The sequence below is a fragment of the Hordeum vulgare genome, chromosome 6H (genome assembly GCF_904849725.1).
Source record: "Hordeum vulgare subsp. vulgare chromosome 6H, MorexV3_pseudomolecules_assembly, whole genome shotgun sequence".
Taxonomy (NCBI): Eukaryota; Viridiplantae; Streptophyta; class Magnoliopsida; order Poales; family Poaceae; genus Hordeum; species Hordeum vulgare.
In genome coordinates this window covers 553,179,033-553,203,710 of record NC_058523.1, presented here as the reverse complement: position 1 = coordinate 553,203,710, position 24,678 = coordinate 553,179,033, and the positions used below count along the sequence as shown (strand labels likewise).

The 24,678-nt window shown below is 40.9% G+C and overlaps 2 protein-coding genes across 3 annotated transcripts; both read right to left on the bottom strand.

Moving 5' to 3' along the window:
• Positions 1-3,998: 3,998 nt before the first annotated feature.
• LOC123401237 lies at positions 3,999-9,808 on the bottom strand. 2 transcript variants are annotated; one of them, XM_045094984.1, is made up of 7 exons: positions 9,638-9,808; positions 8,566-8,772; positions 7,391-7,954; positions 6,420-6,484; positions 6,102-6,319; positions 5,783-6,021; positions 3,999-5,469 (listed from the first exon to the last, which is right to left on the bottom strand). In XM_045094984.1, exons 1-7 carry the CDS (start codon positions 9,791-9,793, stop codon positions 4,162-4,164), a joined length of 2,757 nt encoding a protein of 918 aa, XP_044950919.1. In that variant the 5' UTR covers positions 9,794-9,808; the 3' UTR covers positions 3,999-4,161. The 2 variants fall into 2 exon arrangements, with proteins under 2 accessions (XP_044950919.1, XP_044950920.1); XM_045094985.1 differs by lacking the exon at positions 9,638-9,808 and adding an exon at positions 9,248-9,557.
• Positions 9,809-10,551: 743 nt separating this feature from the next.
• Positions 10,552-24,334, bottom strand: LOC123401235 (myosin-8-like). Its single transcript, XM_045094983.1, is given in 40 exon segments — positions 10,552-11,096; positions 11,197-11,279; positions 11,513-11,593; positions 11,705-11,761; positions 11,866-11,922; positions 11,997-12,096; positions 12,174-12,244; positions 12,337-12,465; positions 12,592-12,777; positions 12,868-13,023; positions 13,879-14,049; positions 14,121-14,204; positions 14,294-14,332; positions 14,430-14,544; positions 14,660-14,799; positions 14,990-15,202; positions 15,615-15,713; positions 16,026-16,145; positions 16,759-16,964; positions 17,066-17,243; positions 17,826-17,886; positions 17,983-18,092; positions 18,167-18,298; positions 18,402-18,572; positions 18,647-18,751; positions 18,753-18,774; positions 18,877-18,914; positions 19,471-19,572; positions 19,680-19,737; positions 20,541-20,642; positions 20,760-20,906; positions 20,987-21,123; positions 21,224-21,373; positions 21,753-21,912; positions 22,006-22,064; positions 22,159-22,315; positions 22,446-22,591; positions 22,728-22,871; positions 23,030-23,158; positions 24,237-24,334. Coding segments are annotated over 40 exon segments (4,533 nt in total). The 5' UTR covers positions 24,240-24,334; the 3' UTR covers positions 10,552-10,981.
• Positions 24,335-24,678: the final 344 nt, after the last annotated feature.

Below are 24,678 nucleotides of genomic sequence, written 5' to 3'. Positions count from 1 at the left end.
TGCGGCGCTCTCGGCCAGAGTGGCACTTCAATGCTCGCTCCAGTAAGTGATCGTGTGCGCTTTGGGTCGGCGTGAATGCGGCTTCGACGCTCTGATGGGAAAGGACGCCGGTGACGGAGAGGAGTTTTGGGAGGGCCATGGTTGTCGGACGCGTTGGTGGCAAGGGTCCAGACTCCAACAAGACCCCCCCCCCCCCCCCCCCCCGCGCGCGTCGCCGCCGCCGCCCACACACACACACACACACGGTTTCTACCTGCAAAAAAACATTTGGACACGTTAGATGGTAAAATACGTCCGGACTACGCGGTCCAGACGGACGTCGAGTTTGAGGGTTGCATTAGAGATGCCTTTACTAACTAGCCTGCGGTCGTTCGTTGTCAGGTCTATTTGGGGCAACATACACATGAACTCCTATATGGCGACCGGCGAGCTGGGTATCTTCCAAGCGGGTGCCCCCCCCCCCTCCCATCCAACGTGCGCCATCATTGGAAGGCCTATCTGCGGGGCGGGAAGCCCATTTGTTTTTAAATTCTTTTGTGTTTTTAGTTTTCCTTTGTTTTTTAAACTTGCGAATTGTGAAAAAAAAATGCTTGTGAATTTAGACAATGCTCCTTATTTAAAAAATGTTAAAGAAATGATAAATGCACATAGATTCAGAAAAATGTTCTTCATTCAGAAATACGTTCGTGTATTCAAAAACTGTTCACAATTGGAAACTAATGGTCATGAATTTTTAATATTCAAAAATGCATACCATTTCAAAAATATTCGAGAAATTCGATAATTGTTCACAAATTTGTAAAAAAAATAAAAATTTAAAAATATGTACAATTTTCCAAAACATGTATTGAATTTGACAAATGTTCATAATTTCCAAAAAATTCATGAATTGAAATAATGTTCACGAACTCTTGATTTTTTTTTAATTCCATGAAAAAAAATTGAATTTAAAAAGTGTTCACTACAATTTGTAAAAGAGTTTGAATTTACAAAATGTTCACCGATTTGAAATAAATGTTTTCCGATTTCAGAAAATTATGTAGAAATTTGGAACAAAAAAATAAAATAAAATAAAAAAACAGAATGGTAAAATACCTAAAACTAAAAGATAAAGGAAAAAAGAAAAAGAAAAGGTGAGAAAAAACCGAAAGTAAAAAAAAAAAAAAACCTGTTTCAGCCAATAATTTCACAGCGAAGCTAAGAGGATTTCATACTAGGCCTACTTTTTTTTGGTAGCGAAAAAGTAGATCAACCATCCAAACCTCAGGCATCTAACGGTACGAGCATATGACTAGTTTCTTTGGATTAGAAATATAAGTGGTGGAAGATATATTATAAGAAGATTTCATGTTTGCATAACAATTATAGTCTGCATGACAATTATAGTACAAGCACCGGTACATATCCCTATTTATATTCCATCAAATGTTCACACAAACAAAAGCAAGCTAGATCGACACATATTTTATGTGTGGATGTGGTAGAGTCCGTGATGAAGAGATAAGGATGAGATAAAGTTAGATATTTTTTTTGGGTGTAGAGTATGGATGGATGGGTTCATGCTATGTCATCGATCTAAGCCTTTAATCTTTTCATCAATAAAAAATTAGTAGACACACGTGTGCTTTCTTGCCATTTGATTTTTGCCCTTACACATCAAAAAATTGCAAAAAAACCTTTTGAAATTATTACTGCAGCATACTGAGGTCATTATTGACACCATGTCAAGTTTCGTATTTACTAGGCATCATATATGTTTTCCAAAATTAAAATACCAATAAACTTCAGGTTTATGGTTGACTCTTGCCACATAGATGTTTTAATTTTATATTTATTTCTTGTATGAGGCATACACATATACTAATTGCCCTAAATATGATTTTTCAAATCATCTTTGTATATTGTTTTCTGTACTCGTAGTTCAAACTTGAATGTATCCGTTAAATGACTAGAAATGTAGTTAATGACTTAAATATAGCAAATGAGATCCGAAAGGTGCCAAATTTTAATATGGAGGATTCTATGGTGTATCTTAGCTGTAGAAAAAAATTGAATGTCAAATGATGAAGGAAAATATTAGTTTGCCGCCAATTTGGTGCATTCACTCTCGAAACCATGATCGTTCCTTGGAGGTAGTCTGATTTATAAAGGATGTACATAAAAAAGTAAAACATTTTCAAAATTTTACCACATCATATTGAGGTCATATCGTGATACTATGCCAAGTTTCATATTTTTCAGACTTCATTTATAAATTTTTTAATTTAAATATCAATAAACCCCATGTTCATGGTTGATTCTTGTCACATATATCTTATAAATTTATATCCATTTCTTGTATGAGGCATACAAATATACTCAGTACCCTAAATCTGATTTTTTTTTTATTATTCCATGCACTCATAATTCAAATTCGAATTATATCCATTAATTGACTAGAAATGCAGTTAATGACTAAAATATAGCAATTGAGCTCTGAAAAGTACCAAATTTTAATATGGAGGATTTTACGGTGAATGTTAAGTGTAGAAAAAAAAAATCAAAGTCAAACGACAAAGGAAAATGTGAGTTCACCTTCAAAATTATCGCGGAAACCATTATTCTTGAGGAAAATAATAATTTGAGGCATCACACACAGTTTCATTTATTAAACTGTGTGTGATGATAGACTACATCGCATACACAATGTATGTAAAAAACGCGTGCAAGACATCACACACGTTTGCGTTTTTGACACAATGTGAATGATGTTCTACATCACACGCATACTTTTTTGCAAAAACTGTGTGCATGACATCACACGCGATTGCATTGTAATAAATGTGTGCAATGATAGACTACATTAGACATACATCATTTATAAAAAAAACCCGTGTAAAGTATCACACACGTTCATGTCTTTTAAAACCGTGTGCAATAATAGGCAACATCAAAAACTGTTTGCCCAACATCACACATAATTATGATTTTGAATGTGTGCTATATTACGACATCGCACACGCTTTTTGATGTTACATCACACACAGATTGATGTATACATAGCACACATTTTCATCAAAGGTTCTCTAATACATGTGTTGTCTTAAGACCTTCCTGCAGTAGTGAAGACTAACAGTGGTCACCGAAGACTAAGTCTGTCAAAGGTTTGGAGATCGCTGACGAGTATCTAACACGATGAAATCAACCGGAATATGATCAGCTTCGAGTTGAAGGAGAATAGGACAGAGAGAGATTTGCTCTTGTGTTCAATCACAAGTCTCTCCAACCACGTAGCTCTTTTGCAAAAGAGTGAATTGGTCTACCAAGTTAGATGTCGTCATTGGACACCACCGGTCCGCGACGGTAGGATGTTATACCCTTATCATCATCCACACTGGCGATAATAAAAAAGGACAAATCCTGAAATTTTTTGAGACCAATCAAAACATGAAAATCAGCCCCGTGTATCAGTTTTTTCTGGCCGGGCCTTTTGTGATGGATTTAGGGCGTCCGGCTGTTGATACTCTAAATGCTTTTATAATTCTTTACGGAGGTAGTAGAATTGAACCGAACAGAGAAGCTTGGAGGTGGTAGAATTGAACCGGACAGAGAATCTTACCAAGGAGACACATCCATGATCATATCAATCCACTCTCTGGCAAAGCCTAATTTCTCCATCAATTTTTTTTAACTCTAATTTCTCCATCATTGCCTTCAAAGGACCGGATCGCCTTAGATTTAGACGAACCAAACCCAATGGCCATCCCGAAGATCATTCCTTTAGCAAAGAACGACACGACGCTTGTGGGTGTAGATAGCTTGTATTAGTACGTCCATTGGCCATCGATACATCATTTCCAGTTACGCTTGAATATACTACCTCTGTTCCTAAATATAGGTCTTTAAAGAGGTTTCATTAATGGACAACATACGGATGTATATAGACATACTTTAAAGTGTAGATTCACTCATTTTGCTTCGTATGTAGACTTTTAGTGAAATATCTTAAAAGACTTATATTTAGGAACGGAGGGAGTATTTTTTAAAGGCAAATGCAGCAAAACATTCCCTGCTACTCAAACTAGTGTTCCACCAACTTCAGCATCAAAGACAACAAGTTTGTTAACTGACACAACGGAAGGGGCTAACATGCGCAAGATCATGACACTTGGCACACGGAACTCAGCTATCTGACACCGTCTCTTCAGACGACGCACCGGTGTCGCTCGGCCCTGCTGCCATAGCAGCGGCCCTCTGGTTCAGATCCAAGGTGTCACCGCTGGTCCGGAAAAGCTTCTTGCCTAGACTGCGCCACTCCGCTTTCCTCTTCAGCGCGAGCTTCAAAGACGCGTCGGGCATGGCATGTGGTTTCTTGTTGTCGGGGAAAAGAAAGGCGGCAGCTCTCAGGCTGTCATTCAGTGGATCTGCAGCAGAATGGCCTGGCGCCTGTGACACGCTCGACCACATCTCTGGGTTGAGCCAGCTTTTACCGGTCTCGGCACCCTTGGTAAGCCACTGAGGAAGGCTGTTGATTGGTTGTTGGTTGGTGGGAAGGGGCTGAGACGGCATCATCCGTGGTAGTTCTTGGCACCAGTGTGACCTGTTGTCATAGTATGAATTTTGAAGCTTGGTTGTCTTCCTACGCCTGCTCCCAGTTCTCCCCTGTGAGGAAGAAGCTCCAGGGAAGCCTCCCAGAGACAAATTTCTGGGCACATTGTCCATTCCATGAAGGTTAAACCTGTCAAGGTTTGACAAATAATGTTGGCCTCTATCTGAAGCGCGGGCATTGCGAAGGTACACATCTCCCAAGGAAAGGTCCGATTGGGTTGCAAGAAATGGAGGATTTGAGCATCCAGTGCACGAACTGCTTCCAGCATAATCTTCTGCTATATGGGGAGGCGGTGCAGAACCTAGAGCAGATGTTCTGATTGATTGAAGATCTATGCCTAGAAGTTTCTTTTGCTCCTTGTTCCATTGTTTAGCAAGGTCCTCAGCCATTCTTGAGCTTGAGAACCGTAGCCGCGTATCCCTAAGCATTGCGTTCCAGTTACTCGTTCCATACCTCCTCACTCCAATCCACAGAAAATCTAACTCTTCTTCTGACCAGGTAACCTGGCGTCTTTTGTAGGAGTATGTGCCAACCCTTTCTGTCAGTACATGAGATCCGCTGGACTTGCCCCCATGAAACAACTTATCATGACTCAGGACAGACATGCCACTGTCTTGGAAACTATCCAAGCGGAGTTCCAAACTGGACTCAGGAGCCTTATCCATTATTCTGAATTTCAGTTCTGAAGGCATGCTCTTTGGTTCCTTGGAACTTCCAGCTTTCCATGACAGAGTTGGATCATAAAAATTTGAGTACAGGGTATGCAATGTTGAGGTTCCCTCTTGATGTTGTTCTTTACCATGGACGGTTTCTTTCTCCTTTGTAAAAAATAACCTTTCAATTGGTTGAGAAACTTGTTTTCGTTCAGTACCAAAATGATCCTGTAAGCAGTAGAAAATGTTTAATGCATGGAAAGATATGAGGCGGTATAATACATGTACCAAGCTTGTAAACTCAGATAGAATTAAATACAGTTTTGTAAACCACCCACAGATTGATAAAATATCAAGGAAAAAACAAACTCGTTTCAAACAAAAGGGCAGAACTACGTATGATTTGGGAAGGAAAAACGGTTTTACTGGCTGACAATAATCCTCTAAGCGGGTGAGGCATAGGAATTCTTGACGCAAGCCAAAACTACCAATAAAGCACTTCCTAAAAGATGAGCCAGTTATGTGATTTTGTCATTCTAACCTGGTCTGGCAGCCCTTGAACAGACGAGTCATCCAGATCGAGAAGCCTCTCTTGAGGTAATTCAACAGAATTCAGGTTGAACTTCCCTAAATTAAATCTGCTTTTGTTTTCCTCCTGGACCAATTGATCAGGAACCTTTGAATTTTCCGGTAGTTTACCCCTGGCTGTCTCATCATTATCACCGTCCAAGACAATTACTGGAATATGTTTTGTTGAACCTTGGGATTCAGGAGGATCATCTGTACACAGATACAGCGGTTAGTTTCAACCTATTTAAATTTATTTATTTTGCCTTGCTGACTATGAAGAAGCCCATTACCATGTAACTGCTTCATTTCAACAACTTTTGGTGCTTCATTAACACGACCTAGAGTTTTGCTCAAGTCCTCCGCTCTTACATCTGGCTCGCTGATCACTTGCAAACTAGTAGATTCTGACACTGGTGTACCATCACGTTGCGAAGTTAAGGCTTGGTTTCGATCTTCAATATGCTGTGTGGAAACTGTATGCTGTACTGCAGATTTAAGCATGCATGAACTACAAAAGAAGCATTTAATTAGTCCTTCGAACATGTAAGTCTAGCAATAACATCACTCCGATGTCAGATCACAGCGCTTAGTAAACACAATGTCCTTACCTTTTTTGTTCAAGCAAGCATTGAGCTGGTACAGTTAGTCCAGTACTTGTTCCTTCTGTAGCTACCTGCACACAGAATATGTGCCAGAGTTAATGCTATATTATAATTTTGGACACATTTAGCCATCGCGGGGTGCGCCATTTACGGGCACTGGTGAAGTATTCAAGTATTTAATATGTTTATGTTCTCTGTCACTGATGATTTTACCATATACAGCGAGATAAATAGGGCATATCAACTGTTTACAGTGGAGCATATATGAAATTCTCTTTTGTTGATGCCTTGTGACTTTGGTGTCTGCACATCTATGTCATAGTTACAATGCAAATCTCTTGCCTGTAATATTGATTGGTTCTTCCATATACAAATTATGCAATCATATAATAATAAAACTAGTCAGAACTGAGTACTAGTTCAGTGGCTGGAGTTCAGGTTGTTGAACCCCGCCCAACAGCGTTCGAGTCCTCACCGGGTCAGCGGTGACCCTATGGGGATTCGAACGCCGGTGGGCGCGTTCAACAGCCTGAATTCGTGCCACTGAGCTAGCACTCAGTTCTCTGCCCCCATATTTTTATATAATAAAGAAACTAATAGACGCATTATTCCTGTTTGTCAGCTGGGTAAAATTTGTGAAGTCCCTTTTCACACACGAAAATATATAAAATCAGCATAAGCAAGGTAGAGAATATACGCTTTCAAAATTATCATGATGGCTTGATAAGATCATACTTCAAAAGTAGATTAAAAAAACAGTAATAAGGACATCATTACAGTCGGGTACAAAGGCAACTGAATTATTTGAACTTCAATATCCACCTTGTTATAAACTTACCATATTCAAATCCAAGTTCTTAAGCAAATAACCACGTATTAGGAAAAACCATAGCACCATCAATATGAGTAAAGAACTAAAACAATTTCATTTTTGGAGCACGGAACAAGAGTGTGGTAGGACAAGTGAGAAAACATACCTTATTTGCAGTATCCAAATAATCAGCATCGGTTACTTTGACCAAGGCAGAAGCATTAACTGATAAACTTGGTGGGCTACATGCCAGTGTTGAGTACCCTTTGTCGTTATCATTCATATAATTTCCCTCTATTAGTTCATCCAAATTAATTTTCCTTTTAACACGCCTCCGGAAGGTGAGCTGAGGACTAAATCTGTTCTTACATTGACTAGGCCTGGAGGTATCTTCTGGCCCTTGATGAGAATTTATTGCCGCATGAGCAGAGTTATTAGAATCCTCTGCTTGGTTAGTTGTCCCATCAGCATGTCTGAGATAGCATGGAGAACTGGAAGCAGGGATGGGATTAACTGCATCATTGGTGCATTGTAATTTATCACTACACGCCTCTGCTATTGGGAGAGTGGTGACAGAACAAATCTCAGGTTGCTCCATCCGTGGCAATGGTTCGCACAATGGAGTTTCCTTTTGTTCTTTATCTGGTGCATGTGCACATGGCTTAGGTGTTTCTTCTCTGGCGCTTTCTTGCATTGACTTGCAGACATGCTGTTGTTTTGTAGAGGCAGGCTGTCAATTTTCCAGAAGAGAAAAGGTATAAGATGCAAAAGAAGGTAGACGATCAACATATGGATATAGAATTAGAATGTCATAAAGTATTGAATTTATGGCACAATAAACATTCGGAGAAATATTCTTATTATGATATTCTGAGAACATCCAGCTATTGATATTTTCAGACATAAATGTCTGCATCATTTTATTTTATTAGAGGAAGGACCACCTCCTTCGATTTCCATTGAGAGAAACCATATGGTTCAGAACCTAGCTACTACAAACTACTACCAAGGCAAAGCAACTATTAAGGATTTATCTTGCAGACATCAGCCCCACAGCCACTGCAAAACCAGCCAAACCAAAAGGAGGAGCTATGTCTGCATCATATTGATACCACAAATTTCCAAATGCACGGACGATATGAGCTCTTAAACCACATGGCTCATACTGTACCAATTGGCGAAGAACTTACATGCCTTCCTAAAAATGGCGCAAAAATCCACCACCTTAGAAGGCGGGAAAATCAGTGCCAGCAGAACTGACATGTACAGACAGATGCAATCGAGATAACATCAACAATTCTATGACGAGGAACAGGAATGAGAGAACCCAAGGTCCCTTACATGATCATATCCGCTCAACAGGTCGTTATCGGCGCCCGCCCCGTCTTCCGTTGCTTCGGTGTCGGCAACCCCACCGCTAGAAACCGAAGGAGGCTCAGGAGCCGCTCCATCGGTCGTCGGAGCGAGCGACGTGCCACGCTTCCTCTTGTAGGTCACCGTGATGTTGGCGCTCATCTTGAACCCCGCCAAACCTCTGCTCGAGCGAGCCTGCATATAACAGAAGAAAACGGTGGCTGTGACTAATCTCCTGGACTTGCTGGAAATATAAATCGGGGTTTCGTTGTAGAGAGACCTATCAATGCTAGGACAAGAGACTGGATATATCGTTTGGAAGAAGAAGAAGAAGATGCTTAACTAGTACTCTCTCCATCCCATAATATAAGAGCGTTTTTGACACTACACTAGTGTCAAAAACGGTCTTATATTATTATTATGGGACGGAGGGGGTAAGTACTAACCCCATGTCCACATATTCCCAACTCTCCATCAGTAATAAAAAGTAAAGCTAACGCAGCACTCGCCCCATCCCTCGAACAATGGAGAATCGATTCCCCCACCCAACCTAAACACAGAACCACCGTGTATGTATGTAGTACCAACACGAAATCGAGCTGAAATGCGCACGGCGTTTCTGTGTCCGGCCCTGATACAATCACCCCAGCACCAGCAGGCGGCTACATACCTCCACAAACAACTTGAAACTCTGAAGAACTAGTCAAGCTCTGAAGAACCCTGGCCTGAAGCTATCCCAATTCCGAGCATGCCGACAATCCGGAACCCCGGAACCCCGAAATCGGCACCGAGCTAACCAGCCAAACCGAACCCCGTTGGAAACCGAGCCCGCCGGAGCGGAATGGCCGCGAACGGCGGCGGCGCCTTCCGCGGCACGGCTCCTTGCCCCACTACCTCGTCGACGCCACCAACAAACAGGTACAGGGCGAAACCAACAGACGCCAACCGCCGCCAGCACGCACGGACCGGACCGGACCGGGAACGAACGGCGCGGCGGAGAGGACGGAGAGGGGGAGGGAGAGAGAGGGGGGGGGGGGGGGGGGGGAGGAGCCCATTATACCTCGATCCGGCGCGGCGGCGGAATTCCGGGGGCGGGCGCCGCTGACAGACCAGACAGGGACAGGGGGCGGGCGGGTTCTCCTGCTGCGTTCACCCTTTTCCCCTTTTTTCTGTTTCCTGGAGGAGGAGGAGAGCGGCTGCGCCCGCCGTATTTCATTCATTCGTTCCTTCCTCGGGCATCGCCACTTTTTTCCAGCGGCTGAGGTCATTGTACCGGAATGCCCTCCCGCGCGGTGGAAAGAGGCGCCCGGGTGGGGCTGCGGGGAGGAGGGGTAGATTCGGGAAACGTCTACCCCCGCCCGCCCCGTCTTTGTTTTTTCGCTTTCGGCCCTTGGGGGGAATGTCACGGTTGGCGCCACAGCCTTCCAAATCCTACCGCGTGCCCCGGACGCAAGCTCCAAATGGATATGCGTCTCAACTCTCAAAGTCAAACAAAATGGGATTTGCGTCACAAAGATCAATTGTTGTTGAATCATTGGGTTTTCTGTATTCAGCCTGGTGTAAACCTGCAGATTTGTTTTCCGAAATAAGTGGCGTGGTTTTCAGTGTACTGCCTACCACCTCCGCTCCGTTCAAAAATAAGTGGCGTGGTTTTCCGAAAAATAAATAACGTAGAAACCGCACTCGGATGGTTGATTACAGCCTAGAACCCACTCCTTGGGCGAAAAATATAATAATGTTATGCTGATACCGACAGCATATACGTTGGTTAAATGCCACACCACTCAAGAAAACGATGCTTATAAGGTTGGCATCCTCTGTCATTTTCAACACTCAACACACAACTTGAATCCAAAAGCGACATTCACTTTCAGACTTTCGACGATGCACGCCAGAAAAAAAAATAAGCATAACCGAACCATCAAGTGCCGCACAGAGCATTTTGGTAGACAGACACAGGAAAATGTTCATCACTTTGGTATATGGATTTCTTTTCTTGCACTGTTGTTGATTTACACTGTAAATTTGTACAATCTATAACTGTGGGGGGGAATGGAAAGCTACCAACACATTACTACATTGCTTCTTTTTCTCCCAACTACCCCTGCCCCTGGGTAATAAAACCAAAAAAAGGACTGACTGACGACTGGCTGGCTTCAAACTTGCCCTACAAAGAATGATTTGCCTCCATTTAAAAGGTGTGGCTTTTTCTTCTACTATCAAGGGAGGAAATCCCATCCCAACCCTAGTGACTACCCTATATAATAAAGGAGAGAAAACGTAAACCCCGAAGAAGGCACGGCACGCATGCTGCAGCGGAAAAGGGTAGAAAAAAGAAATGTACAACAAATGAAGAAACAAATCTGATGAGGTATCTAGCAAGCGGTAGTATAAAAGCTCGGCCCTAATCCTGTAAAAACTGGAACGCAGGGTTCTCGAGCAGCTCCTCGGCGGGTTTCACGTCCGAGAAGTCCTTCTCATGTATCGCGTTGGTGATATCCTCCACTGAGAATGGGATGCTGGATCGCAAAAGAAGCACAAAGCGAAATATCAGAATATTAAGAACGCTGTAGATCAATACAGTAATAGCAACATTAGAAAAGTTGGTGCTTATGTTACCTTGAATTATCATCCAACAGGAATGAACTACTTTCTGCATTGTTCGAATCCTCTGTCATTAGGACCCGCATGTTACTAAGGACCTGAAAATATTAGAGGGGCCAAGTTATGTTTGTCCTTTAATATAATTTGGTAGTATATGCATTCTATAGCTACAACATCAATCAGGAATTCACATTTAGTAACGTTCTACGACAATGCAACTGGAAAATTGTGGAACTTGTGTACTTCTGGAGCCGAGCGATGGAAATATCTGGCTGATAAGAATGCATAATTGCAAATAAAGCGGTGAAGTTCTTAAAGAAATGGAGCTCACATCTGACGATACGCTTTGTGTATTGTACTTGTCATCCCAGTATTGTGTACAAATTCTGTATAGTTGTTGGACACTCAAGATCTACAAAAGGAATACAATTGAACATTGATTAGGACCAGGGCAATTTCATATACTTTACAAAATTAAGAAAACAAACCAGAAAAAGCATTAGAAAATCAACTGGGATTTTACCGGACATAGGTCATGGACAATCTCATCATAAGATATCCTGAACTTTTGGAATATAACCTGGAAGGAAAGGAGTATTTAAAATGTATGAGTATTTGCAAGTTATTGGATGATGGCGCGTGCTGAATTATATACATGTAACTGAATAGAATAGAGCACCGTACCAAAAAGCCAACAGCTTGTCTGATATGCCTGATTTCATCCCATGATGATGCTGCATACTGTAACCAAGACACTTCAGTAATTTGAATCATATACAAAAAGAAATCAAGGGATCACACAGCAGGCAGATCACCTCAGATGTTGCCTTTGCACACCACAATTCCAACTCAGCTAATCCAGCTTTGACATACTCTCCATTGCTGAAGGAGCAGCACTCACGACGAAGGAGCAGACTGTAGAACAAACAGTAAGCATGTACTGCACAAGCGTTCGTACAATCAAAAGACAAAACTTCAGAAGTTAAGCTCACCTATTGAATAGCTGTACATTGATGTATGAGAATATCTGGGTAAAGATTTTCTGAGCTAAAACTGGGGGTACCTGAGGATAATATAAAATAAAATGACAGTTAAATATACATCCAGCTGAAGCGAATCCCACATAAACAAAGGGTCAAAGAGAGATATGCATACATGGTTATCTTGTAGAATTTTTAGAAGGATATCCAAGTTCTCGATAATTTTCTGCCAATGGTTGCTCTGAGTTTGACCAGATGACCTTCCAGAAATTCGCAGCATGCTAGCTTTCATTGTTCTTGGAGCCTTGTGATAAACAAGAGCATGGTTAATAGTAAATCACAAATATGTTTATGCTCATGTACCAACTGGTAACTTATAGGACCTGATGCCAGCTATCAGTAAACAGAAAAAAAAAGGAGGATATTTTACCTGGATGCATAGAGAAATCAAAGATGACAATTCCTTTTTAATATTATCACGGATGATTCCATAAATCTTCTCCACGTAAGCAGTCAACTGCTGCTTGAAAAGCAACGCCGGATACTTAGCCTCAACTTGGCGCACAACATCAGTCGCCTCAACGTGCATGTTGGCAAAAGATGCCGAGCGCAAGCCCTAGACAAATAAATTAACATCAAAAATCCAATTATCACATTCGACAATTCTCCCCCTTTACTAATCAGCATGAAAAGGACAGTAACATACTTGAGCCATTCTACCAAACAATGATGTCGGCTGAGGAGGTTTCTTTCGTGAAACACCCCCAGGTGCACCAGCAGCTTTGAGACTTCTTTGTAAAAGGAAAAGCAAGCTAGATGTATTTGAGAGCCAATAAGCAAGGTTGTCATTGTCCTCCTCATTCTGCATCAAAGACAGATCCAAAACGTAAGCTGACTTTAGGGAGGAGGGGGAAAGGAGCTTCACACGTTCAAAATTCAAAATAACAACAAATTAATTAATAATTGTAGGGGAATCCAACATCCAAGTTCATTAAAAAAGATGATCAGACTACATATAAGGTAAAGTCTAAAGGAAGCCTGAAGAATAGTGAAGTAATATGATCATTCATCAGGACGTGACCGTCGAAAATTATTCAAAAATTCTGAATTTTTTTTGTGCAAACATTGACAAAAGTTCTCGGTGCTCATAAAATTTCGTCAAAAAATAACATTTGTAGAAGACGTAGCAAAAATAACAAAATTAGTGCTCTAAAAGTGATATTTTCGATAACATTTTGGGGTACTGATTTTGTTTTCTTTCCACGACTTCTACGGATGTCATTTTTTATGAAATTTTACAAGCACTGAGAACTTTTGTCAATGGTTGCAAAAAATGTTGTTCATTTATTTTCGAATTTACTGTTCATCCCGAGCTCAAATGAGCTCGGGAGCATAACATGACTTTCCCATTCATCGGTGTTTTCTTCGGTAGCAGAACTTTGAACAAAACCAAATTCTGCTGATATTCAAAATTCTAAAAACATAGCATTCAAAGTTCAGAACTTACTCAAACAAAGGAATATCAGGAAAATCAATCTTCTAGAGCAAAAAAAAGTTTCTAATATGAGGACAACTTATGAAAATAAAAGGGCACATCTAAGCTAGATGTTAAATGGACAATGGTCAGGTCCAAAATGAAGAAAAAAAATGGTCACTCATTTATACTAATTTAACTTATGGCTTCGATATTAAGACAAAAGTTTAGGTTCCAGATTACCTCTATTGCAGATCCTATCAACTGAATAAGACGGTCAAAAACACTGGTCTTCTCAGCCTCAAAAGATTTCCAGTGAAGGAGACATTTATAAATGGTAAAAGCAGCAACTGGCTTCCCCTCACAGTAGCCAAGATTTTTCGCTACACAGTCAATAAGTGCATCGACATTTTCCTACAGAAAGATTAATGTTAAATAACCATGTTTACAGAAGCAGTTTAAAGAACTAAAAAATGTTGACTTACCTGTTGCTTCTCAGCGGAAGATTTTCTTAACTTTGGATCGCCATTCCCATAATCCTTTAGGGCAGGGGGTGCACTTTGGGGTTCCTGAAAAAGGATAGCAGTTTGCCATGAGATTAAGGGCGCAATGGAAGTTGAAGAGACTACATAGAAATATAAAGGTGTAAAATCCAAACCTTTGGCTCTTCAGCCTCATGATAGCCATTCTCTAGGTTCTGAATAATAGAGAACAAAGCAGAAGAGTTGAGTAAAGAAGCATGAGCATTAACAGCAGAAGGAACAAGAAACATCACTTTAAGCCACCAATTCTACCTTTGGAACAATTGGAATCGACAAATGCTCAGACATGCTCCTAACTGGCGTGCTCAACAACGCTTGTCTTTGCACTTTCTCATCAGATTCCATGTTGGATATTTTTTCTTGAAGCCTGAAGCAGAACATAAAAACAAGTCAATCAATAAATACTAATTATGGTTTTCTCAGCAATCAAAGTATATGCAGAGGTACTTATAATATCAAGTTGTGTTAGAGAAAAGAACAACCTTAGCATTGCCATGTTCAAATCATCAATTTTCGACTCAGCATCCATTGCCTTTTTTAGTCTTTCCTCGCTGATTTTGTTTGTTTCGTCATATTTCTTCTCAGTATCATCAATCTTCTTTTCAAGAGAACTGACAAGAGTCTGTAGTCATGAAATGCAAAGTGTTATAAACACAGCAAGTAACTGCAAAAATATCAGATTGTGCTGAATAGTACAAGGAAAGAAATCTCCGCAAAAGGAGTAAAGCAAACCATAGCAATTCTGTAAATTTATAGCAGAAGAACCAACAGAATGCAAGCACTTGTCAATCAAAATTATGTTCAGGTCTCACCTTAAGTTTATCATTTTCATCTCTAAGCTTATTCATCAGCTCTGTATCTATAACGGGAACCTCTTTAATAACTGGAGCTATCTCCGCCACCTTTTTGGATTCCTCTCTTTCCTTCACCAGTGTGTCTTTTGTTTCTTTGTACTGTTGTTGTACCTCTTGCAAGGCAGCTTGCAACTTTGCATTCTCTTGTGATTTAGATTCCTCAAGATCAGCCTACAACGAACAGCCATGCATTAAGCAATAATACAATATCCTCAGGTGAGCTAATCAAGTGTCAACATTGTATTTCTACAGAAGAACAGGACAACAAATAAAGATCTCCAATCCAAATTCCAAAATTCTTAGGATATACTCTACAAACATATAAGTTCACTCAGATCACTTTTTTAGACAATAATATTATCATTCATGTTTATATCAGATAAAATACATTACATGTCTTATGAAATGCACTTTTAGAGTAAGCCGAACAAACAGCAGGTCCATTAACAACATATTTGCTTATGTTAAATCCCATATAAATTATATGAATTGGTGTGCATAAACCCAGATAATGTTATATCAGTGGCATGCAGTATTCCTGAAGCTACAATGATACGGGGAAATTTTGCAACAAACTACTCACTCGCATGCGCTTCTCCAACTGTAGGCGCCACGTAAGCTCTTCGACTTGCTTTTCCAGTTTATTTTTGGCAGCTTGCAATGCGCCAGTTTCCCGTGCAGCCTGGTGAGCAATGAAAATGAATAAGACTGAACCTTGATATGAGAGAGTATATTTGCACTATTCACCACCAAGGGTTTTCAGACCAGTTCCATTACTAATGCCTATAGAAATCATGCACCATCAGGTATATTGGAAACCAGCAAACGTGAAATTGTACAATGCCCTGTAATAGCGAATTACATGGTTCCAGGATTGGAAAAGGCAGCATGTTGAGAAGTTTTACCCAAGGAAATTTTCAGTGCCCACCTCACGATATATTTGTAGAAACATTGTATATGGAATATAAAAAGTGCCTGGTACACATAAACATACCAATTTGAGTTTTCGAAGCTCCTTTCTAGCAACTTTTCCTCTCCAGATGCACTGTGTAGTAATAGCGGCTTTTCTTGTTCTTGAATAGTCCAACCTCGCCAAGAATTGACGGCAGCGACTCTGAAACAGAAATACGGATTATAAAGTGAACATTTTTTATCTGATCTGCTAATTTGGGATTAAATGGTATACTTCAGAGACAGCAAATGTGTGGACGAATAGTAGCAATGAAATTGTAGGATTTCATCATGGTAATAATATTTAAGTCCAGATATATGTGTCATGTTTAGGAAGATAGCAGAAAAGAGCACTATAATTCATCTATAGCCCACGACTCGTAATTATGCATGCTAAGCAGGCTTTCAGCTCTTGATTTCATGAAGAAACTGAACTGGGATGACTGAAAATATGTGACTTTCACTACTAAAGAGGAAACTTCATAATCTAGAACTCCCTTTATATATAATGTTGAATGGTAAAACAGAAACAATGAAGAAAATTAGCTTTCAGGAACTGTATTGGCTTATTGCAGTTTCTACCAAGGATAAAATCATCCAAACAATGACCAACTGCTGAACAAAGATACAATCAGCGAAACAAAACATGATCTCTGCAGTTTCAGAGAAACTACTAACTATTAATGAACACTTATGCCGATTGTTATTCCCAACTTTTGTCCATTTGCTTGTATTTACACAAGCGCGCAAAACAAATTATTTTAATTTTATGTTACCTGGATAATGATAGCAGCTCTTGTTTGTCGTCTGAAATGGATCTCCTTACGTGCAGCCATCCCACGTAAAGATGATTGGATGGTAAGCGCGGAAGCAGAAAGTTCAGTGTATGCCTTTCTTGCATTATGCATACGGTATCTAGTCTGGATTTTGAGAGAAGCAGCTTCTCTGCGGAGACTCTGGTAAACTCTTCTTGCAAGCTCTCCTTCAAATATTCAACAAAAGCCATATCAGAAAATCATTGCATGAATAAAGTTCATTAGGTAGGACCAAACAGACTATGATTCGAAAGAACAAAAATCTCACCGCGACAAACCGTCTGAATTTGTACAGCTGATCTCCGAAGTGCAATGAAACTCTTCTTGGCCAAAAATGAACGGACCTTTCTCTGAATCATGTTAGCTGAACGCCCCAACACTTCATTTCTACGAGCATCAAGTTCAGCCATTTGACCAGCACGAAGAAAAACTTTTGTCTTGCCAACCTAAATAATATCATTTGCAAAAGCATATACAGTTTAGTCCATACATAAAAGTATGCAAAAGGATAGTATTATAATAGAATTATTTCAGAAAGGAGTTCTATCAGAGCGAAATATCTATTTTAAGTGATTCACCTAATCAACTAAAAAGCGATCTTGCAGCATATATTGCACACTGTTTTGAACATCTTGAATTTGTAGTCTATACAAGTAGACATAACGTAGGAAACATATCTTCGATGAACCTCTAAAATCTACTCCCTCTGTCCCAAAATAACTGTCTCAACTTTGTACTAACTCTAGTACAAAGTTGTACTAAGCTTAAGACACTTATTTTGGGACGGATGGAGTAATATTTTATAGACAGACAAGTGGTGACTTTTTTGAACTAGCATCAAGCCAATATGTATCCCCAACATACAGCCAGTATCAAATACGTTGACCATAGAAGGTCACATATAAAAAGCCTATATCAGACAACATTAGTTAGCAATGGTGTTCCTAAAGAAAAAAATAGCCATTTAAACTATCAAATACAACAGATCAACAATGCCAAAAACGTAAGTTTCTCTTCAATGTCCATACCTGATAACCTTGCAGATCTACCTTCTCTAAGAGCCTTCTTACAGCAGTAATCTCATCAGAACTTGTATCATTGAACACAAGCCAATATCAGTACAAGGCTCAACCAACTAAACCGAGAAGCAAGAACAGTTATTCATTTAAGTTATAAAATTAGTACCTTCCAGTCAAAACATCAGGCGCAAGAATACCAAAACGGTCAATGAACTCAAGGAATGTTCTTCTAGTTGGATACCCAGCACAGCTTATCCTAATTGCTTCCATAACCCCCTGAGAAAAACAATATTAGGACTGATGTTGGAAGTCTGAAGCAAACGAAAATGCCAACAACGACAAAAACTTACTCCGCATCTGAGCTGCTGAAGAACATTCTGGTTCTCAAAAATTGCTGGCTTCAATAAACTATTAGGCTTTACACAACGGATATAGTGGGGCTCGGTTGAACTCAATGTTTCCAAGAGAGATTGCAATTGTTGCTACATTTTTTATATAAATTGCAAATATTAGAAGCATGAAGAACTGGAAGCAAGTAGAATTTCAGTTGAAACATTATAATAATAAAAGCAATTCATTATGCACCTTGAATCTGGAACCAATCGATGAAAACTTTGACGATTTTGAGGAGTCATCGGAAAGAAGAGGGAAAAGGCCTGAAACAAACGGACATCCTGAAGCACCCAAGAGAGCCTGATGTTCAGCAATAACATAATCTTTGTTCTTGTCCAGAAATAGCTCAGTTTGATATGTGACCTACACATCAATGTTTCCATCAGATTTATTAAAAAATAACTCTAACTAACAGAGCAAAGGCAGTTCATACTTACATCTCCGGCATAATGACATATTGTAAAGTCTGACCGAGATAACTTTGGCTTCACAAAGCGCTTGTGATTTTTGAAACTTTGGTACAACTTCTGAGCAAATGTCCTCGTGTGTTGATCTTGGCAACATACTGCAACACAAAATCATATGTACACAGAAACTATTTGTAAGATTGATTTTTTCTATGCTAGAAAACTAGTGGAAAAAATGAGATCTTATCAGTCATCCATACCAAGCTTCATCCAGAAGGGCAATAATTCCACCAGGTTTCTGAAATGGAAGAATTGAGTGTTTATAGAACACGGCAAGACAATGAAGCAACATAACATACCAATGTTTTTCAGCAAAATGTCAAAGCTAATACATAAGTTATTAAAATGGTAGAAGCAGCTTTATTTTTTGACTAGGTGCGTTCTGCATTGACAAGATGTACGGCATGGAAACCTCAAATTCTCGACGTAGATAACAAATAACTATTTTCAACATAATAAGCTACTAATAATCAGTGCTTATATTGTAATCAATCAACAATGAACCACTATTGATCATTAGTAACCAATGCTAGTAATGACCATTTGACATTGCTGATCAGAAATCACTAACCGTGGACAATTACTACTAACACCAAAAGATTAAATGGGCAGTAATGAACTCAACAGACATGAGGTACACAATTACACATAGACTCATTCGAATGAACTTGTTTATTTCAGGCAGGCAAACAGCAAGTTGTGCAGATATTAGATCGTGTCATGCACGGAGACAAACCCAACCCTACAGCAAGATAACAAAGAAAGAGGGGGGGGGGGGGGGGGGGGGGGGATACCTTGTCGATGAGATCAAGAATATCCTGGTTGTCAACAAACTCAATGTAACTCCAGTCAATTTCTTCTTTAGTATACTCTTCCTGCTCCATCTTAAAGACATGCTGCAGAGAAGCAGAACTTCAGAGTTAACAACTCTTCTATAAATGAAAGAACTCTAAAACAGTGAAGCTGCTGGATTAGGCTCCAACCAAGAAAGCTAGAAACTTGCCTGATTGAAGTGTTGTTGCAGTTTTTCATTTGTCAGGTTGATACAGAACTGCTCAAAGCTATCAAGGCCCAAAAAAGTGTATCAGACTGATAACTACACATAAGAAGCACGTAATACCTAGTATGTAAAAATTAACTATAGAAATTAATTAGTGAGGAGACAAAATTGTGAAAATATAATAATGACAAGACACTGTACGCACAAAAATAGAATATCATAGTCTTAGTTAATTGGATGATCAGAAAGGAACTGAGGGAAGGAAACCTTAAACATCATGATGACAGTACTACGAGTAACAGATACAGATGCACAAGCAGACCTGCACACCCCTAATGATCAACTAACACCACTATACTGATGGTGCGATCATAATTCATGATCACCGGAACAAAAAAACAGTAAGTTCACATCAAACAAGCAAAAAGCAATAGCGAATGTTCTTAAAAGAAAAAAGCAGCATCCAAGTGTTTTGTACCAAATGTTATATTTCTGCCATGTACTACAGCCAATATTATGTATGCTGATCTTGCGGAAAATCCAACTGTGATGAGTCTAGAATGTAATCAAAGGTAAAAAGAAAGGCCTAGCAGCACAGTGGCACCTTTCATCAGTGGACTGTGTTCAGTTCTTCAACAAAAGAGAAAAATGGAGCTCAGCTGTGAACAAGAACCTCAAGATGGAGAAGTAGCTAGTAATCATGTCATGATCACTAAAAGGTTTGCAGTCAAATAGCCCCTCTTTTACCTAGAACTAAAGCGGGTCCAAACCACCTGACAGTTCTCTCACTGTCATTCTGTCAATCGAATTGACCAAGACATATCCAACACACAGTAAATCTACAAAAGTGTACCAGTTAAGCACCTGTTTGTCTTGAAGCTTTCAAACCCATAGATATCCAGCACCCCAATTAAGCATTTTGAAGTTGGATCTTGACCAATAGAGTTGTTTATCTTAGTCACAAGCCTAGGATCAAAGGTCATTTGTCAGATAAGAACCAAAAGGAAACATTTGTAGAACAGTCAAGCAGCTGCTTTTGAACTGGAATAGCAGTCGGTGTATATAACTCCGAAATGAACTCACCAATCAAACAATCGTGAGTACACGGTCTTAGCAAGTGCATCTCTACTACCCTTGGCAGCCTCAGCATCCAAAGTTTTTACTATGTTCTCATCACGGGTCACAATAATACGCTTACACAATGAATCTTCTAGTGCTTTCTCATCGCACCTACAAGACCAAAGTTTGAGATTTTGTCAAATGCATAAGAATTTAACAGTTCCTCAAAAGAAGCTATACAGAATACATACATGAAGAGCTCGGCAGCGGTCCTTAAATGAAACATAGATTTTTCATTTTTAGGTTTCGATGAATCCACATCATCCCCTTCTGCAAACTCAACATTTCCCAAGTGGAGAATAGCAGCAACAATACGGAAAATTCCTTCCTGAATTTTAAAGCAGCACACAGAGCAAGGGGTAGAGTCAACAAGGCCTCAAGTGATCAAAAAAGAGTAGCAGGAGATCATTGCAGAACCAAATATGTACCTGCTCTTCAGAACTGATTCCGATAATATCCATGGCCTTTCTAGTTTCATGATACTCCTTCGATTCATCGAGGCCATCAATCTTATAGCAGCCGGACTGATTAAGATAGTGAAATGTACTGGGATCCCCTAGTTTGTATTTCTCCCGTTCCTGGTACGGAGAATAGCATAATTTAACCATGCATTGCTTTCTAATATGAAATGCAGTATTTTAAAGCAGAAGCTTATGATGTTTAGTGCCCTAATATACAGTGATGTTAGCAAAATGGTAGCCAGAGGGACATGTCATTGAATAGCTTTCATGTACAGAGCTTTGATTCACAAAGGCTCTGACTCCCATTGTGAGAGTAACAAACAATTAGGAGAAGGAAAATGTCATTGGAAAGAGACTAGAATTCTTGAATTTCAATAAATTATTGCATGCCACAAGAAATGGTAAAATTCGAATAACTCCTCAGGTGATTAATCTTAAATTTTATATAAAACTTCTAGTAAAGAACAGGCATTAATGGACAGGGAAGGGGCAGCACCTCAGGTGAGCCAGCACAAATCATGTAGAAACAATGGTAATTTCTCTCTGATTCCGATATTTGACAGACACGAGATCTCTCGAGAAGATAAGTTCTGACAGCAGCTCCTGATATCCTCCCCTTCTGATCAAACTGGATCTCAACAAATTTACCAAAGCGACTGCAGTGATAACAGACAAATTGAAATTGGTTGAGTGAACCAACAGTCACCCACAACACTAATTGAAACAATCATATAAGGAATGCTTCTTACCTTGAATTGTTATTTCGCACAGTCTTTGCATTTCCGAATGCTTCAAGAACAGGATTTGACTGTGGGAGGGATGCGGATTAATCAGTCAAACAAAAACACCAGTTGGTCACAGAAATAGTTGCTCAGGACCAGATGAGTCTAAAAATTAACTACCTGAAGAACTTGCTTCTCCACAGTTCGGCCTTCAGAAGCAGCCTTTCCACCCATGTACGCAAGATAACGCATGATCATTTTAGTGCTTTCTGTTTTACCAGCGCCACTTTCTCCACTGACAAGGATGGACTGACTAATTCCCTCATTTAGCATCAATCTGTAACGGTAGGTTAATCAAAAAAATTCCTCGAGTCAAAGTGGGAAGAGAGGGAAAATACTATTCATTTCCTATTTTTGGAAATGTCTACTTAAATTATAACAACCTAGTGATCTCAACATAAACCTACCTATATGCAACATCTGCAACAGCAAAAGGATGGGGGCTTAATTCACCAAATTCTGCTCCTTTATACTGTTCCATCATCTGAATATCGTACAAATGAGGCAGTCTTCGGAAAGGATTTACAGCAATCAGAATACTTCCAGTATACGTCTGGTTTCAAAACAAAGAAATAGGGAAGACATAAATGAGAAAAATGAATGACATTCTTAACATAATATTAGTGGAAAGTATATGTGTCGGACAATCGGACTACAGTAACAAGTTATATAAAGAGATCCTGACTTACATATATTTCATTCATGTCATATCTAGACTTCAAATTTTGAAGAACCCCAGGTTCATGCAGATAGGCAAGTTTTGTCATGTCATCAACTCCACATGGTGATTCCTCGGGATCCTTAGCATGGACATGAGATGCTTTTGCTGTAACCTGGAAAAAAAAGGGGCCAAATTAGAACATGGTGCAAACACACCCTTTTATGAAAGATCAGATTCACATGGTATTTCTAAGCAGTTTTGTCATTACTAAACCACACAGAATAAACTGGCCAGGTGGCCGAATCCTAACAATACATACAAAAAACTTACCGTTTTCTCATTGGAGCACTTGACCGTAATCGTGTCTCCATTGACCTTTACGACCTCCCCGTCAAGCCAGGCCTCGTCGGGATCCTCGACCCAAACCTGGGATCCCACCGCGATGGAAGCTTGAGCCGCCTGCATGAATAGATGTGACATGAAACTAGGCGCATGTTGCTTACTCTGAAAAAAAAAATGTGTTTCCTAAAATGTTGGCCCTCATACATTTGACGTTAATCACAGTGGCGCTATATCAAAACAAGCAACCTACACAAACATGAGAGCTCAACATTTAAGACGCGAACAAGGCCGGTATGGCGACCCCAATAACCAGAAGGGTGTCGGGGGTAGCAACAGGTAGGTCATTAGCCACATATTGCCAACCATGAATAAATGCATATTTCGTAAAATGTTTCCCCCCGTGCATTCCGAGGTAATCATAGCGGCGCTACATCAAAACAAATAACACACCGGCATCATACATCCATCGAGCATTTTCTGGCGCGAACAAGGCCGTTATGAAGAACCCAACAATCCGAAGGGTGGCGCGAACAAGGCCGGTATGACGAACCGGACAATCAGAAGGGTGGCGCGAACAAGGCCGTTATGACGAACCCAACAATCAGAAGGGTGGCGCGAACAAGGCCGTTATGACGAACCCAACAATCAGAAGGGTGGCGCGAACAAGGCCGTTATGACGAACCCAACAATCAGAAGGGTGGCACGAACAAGGCCGTTATGACGAACCCAACAATCAGAAGGGTGGCGCGGGCAGCAACAGGCAGGTCAATTAGCTGCATACCGCCAACCCTGAATAAATGCATATTTCCTAAAATGCTGCCCCCCGCGCATTCCGCGGTAATCATAGCGGCGTTACATCAAAACAAACAACAAACACCAGCATAAGACATCCATCAACGATTTTCTGGCGCGAAAAAGGGCGGGGCGCCGAACCAAACAATCACAAAGGCATCATCAACAAGCAGGTCAACGCCTACAGCAGCAGAATCGGTCACATCCACCATGCTCATTTCTCACCCGCGGTGTGAATCTCCGAGGGCTAGGCATGCATGTTTCCTAGGATTCAGTTGAACGGCGAATAGAACCCCCGAAATTTCAGGAGGGAAACTGCTGCCGGCAGCACTAGTCTTAGGGTAACAGAAGGTCAGAAGCACGCTTAGAAGAGCAATCCAGAGCAAGCTTAGGGCTCCCTTACCATCGATCAGAAGTCGGGAGCAGCGGATCTCCGCTCCAGAGGCCAGTCCAAGCCCAGTAGAGCGGGGAGGTGTAGAGCGGCGACGGCTGCTGACCCCGGGGGTACGGCCCCGCGGCCGGCGAGATCCTGCCGAGTCCGGCGCCCACGCGCCGCCGAGATCCAGTCCCCGCGGGCGGGCGGGCAGGCAGGAGGAGACGCGGCCGCCCCGAAACGCCGACGGGAGACGCCGAGATCGGGGCCGAGCTGCTCCCCCGACACCGCCCGCGAGCCGCGGTCGCTGGCTCCTCCCACGCGCGTCCTCCGAATCTCCGCGCGCGACGCCCCGAATCTCTCCTGGCTCCGACGAAATGCGGCGCTCCCCCCGCCCCTGCCTCGCACGCCGCCGCCCTCGTGCGGCGCTGGCTTTTATCTCCCGCTTTGCTGCGCCTGCGCGCGACGGCTG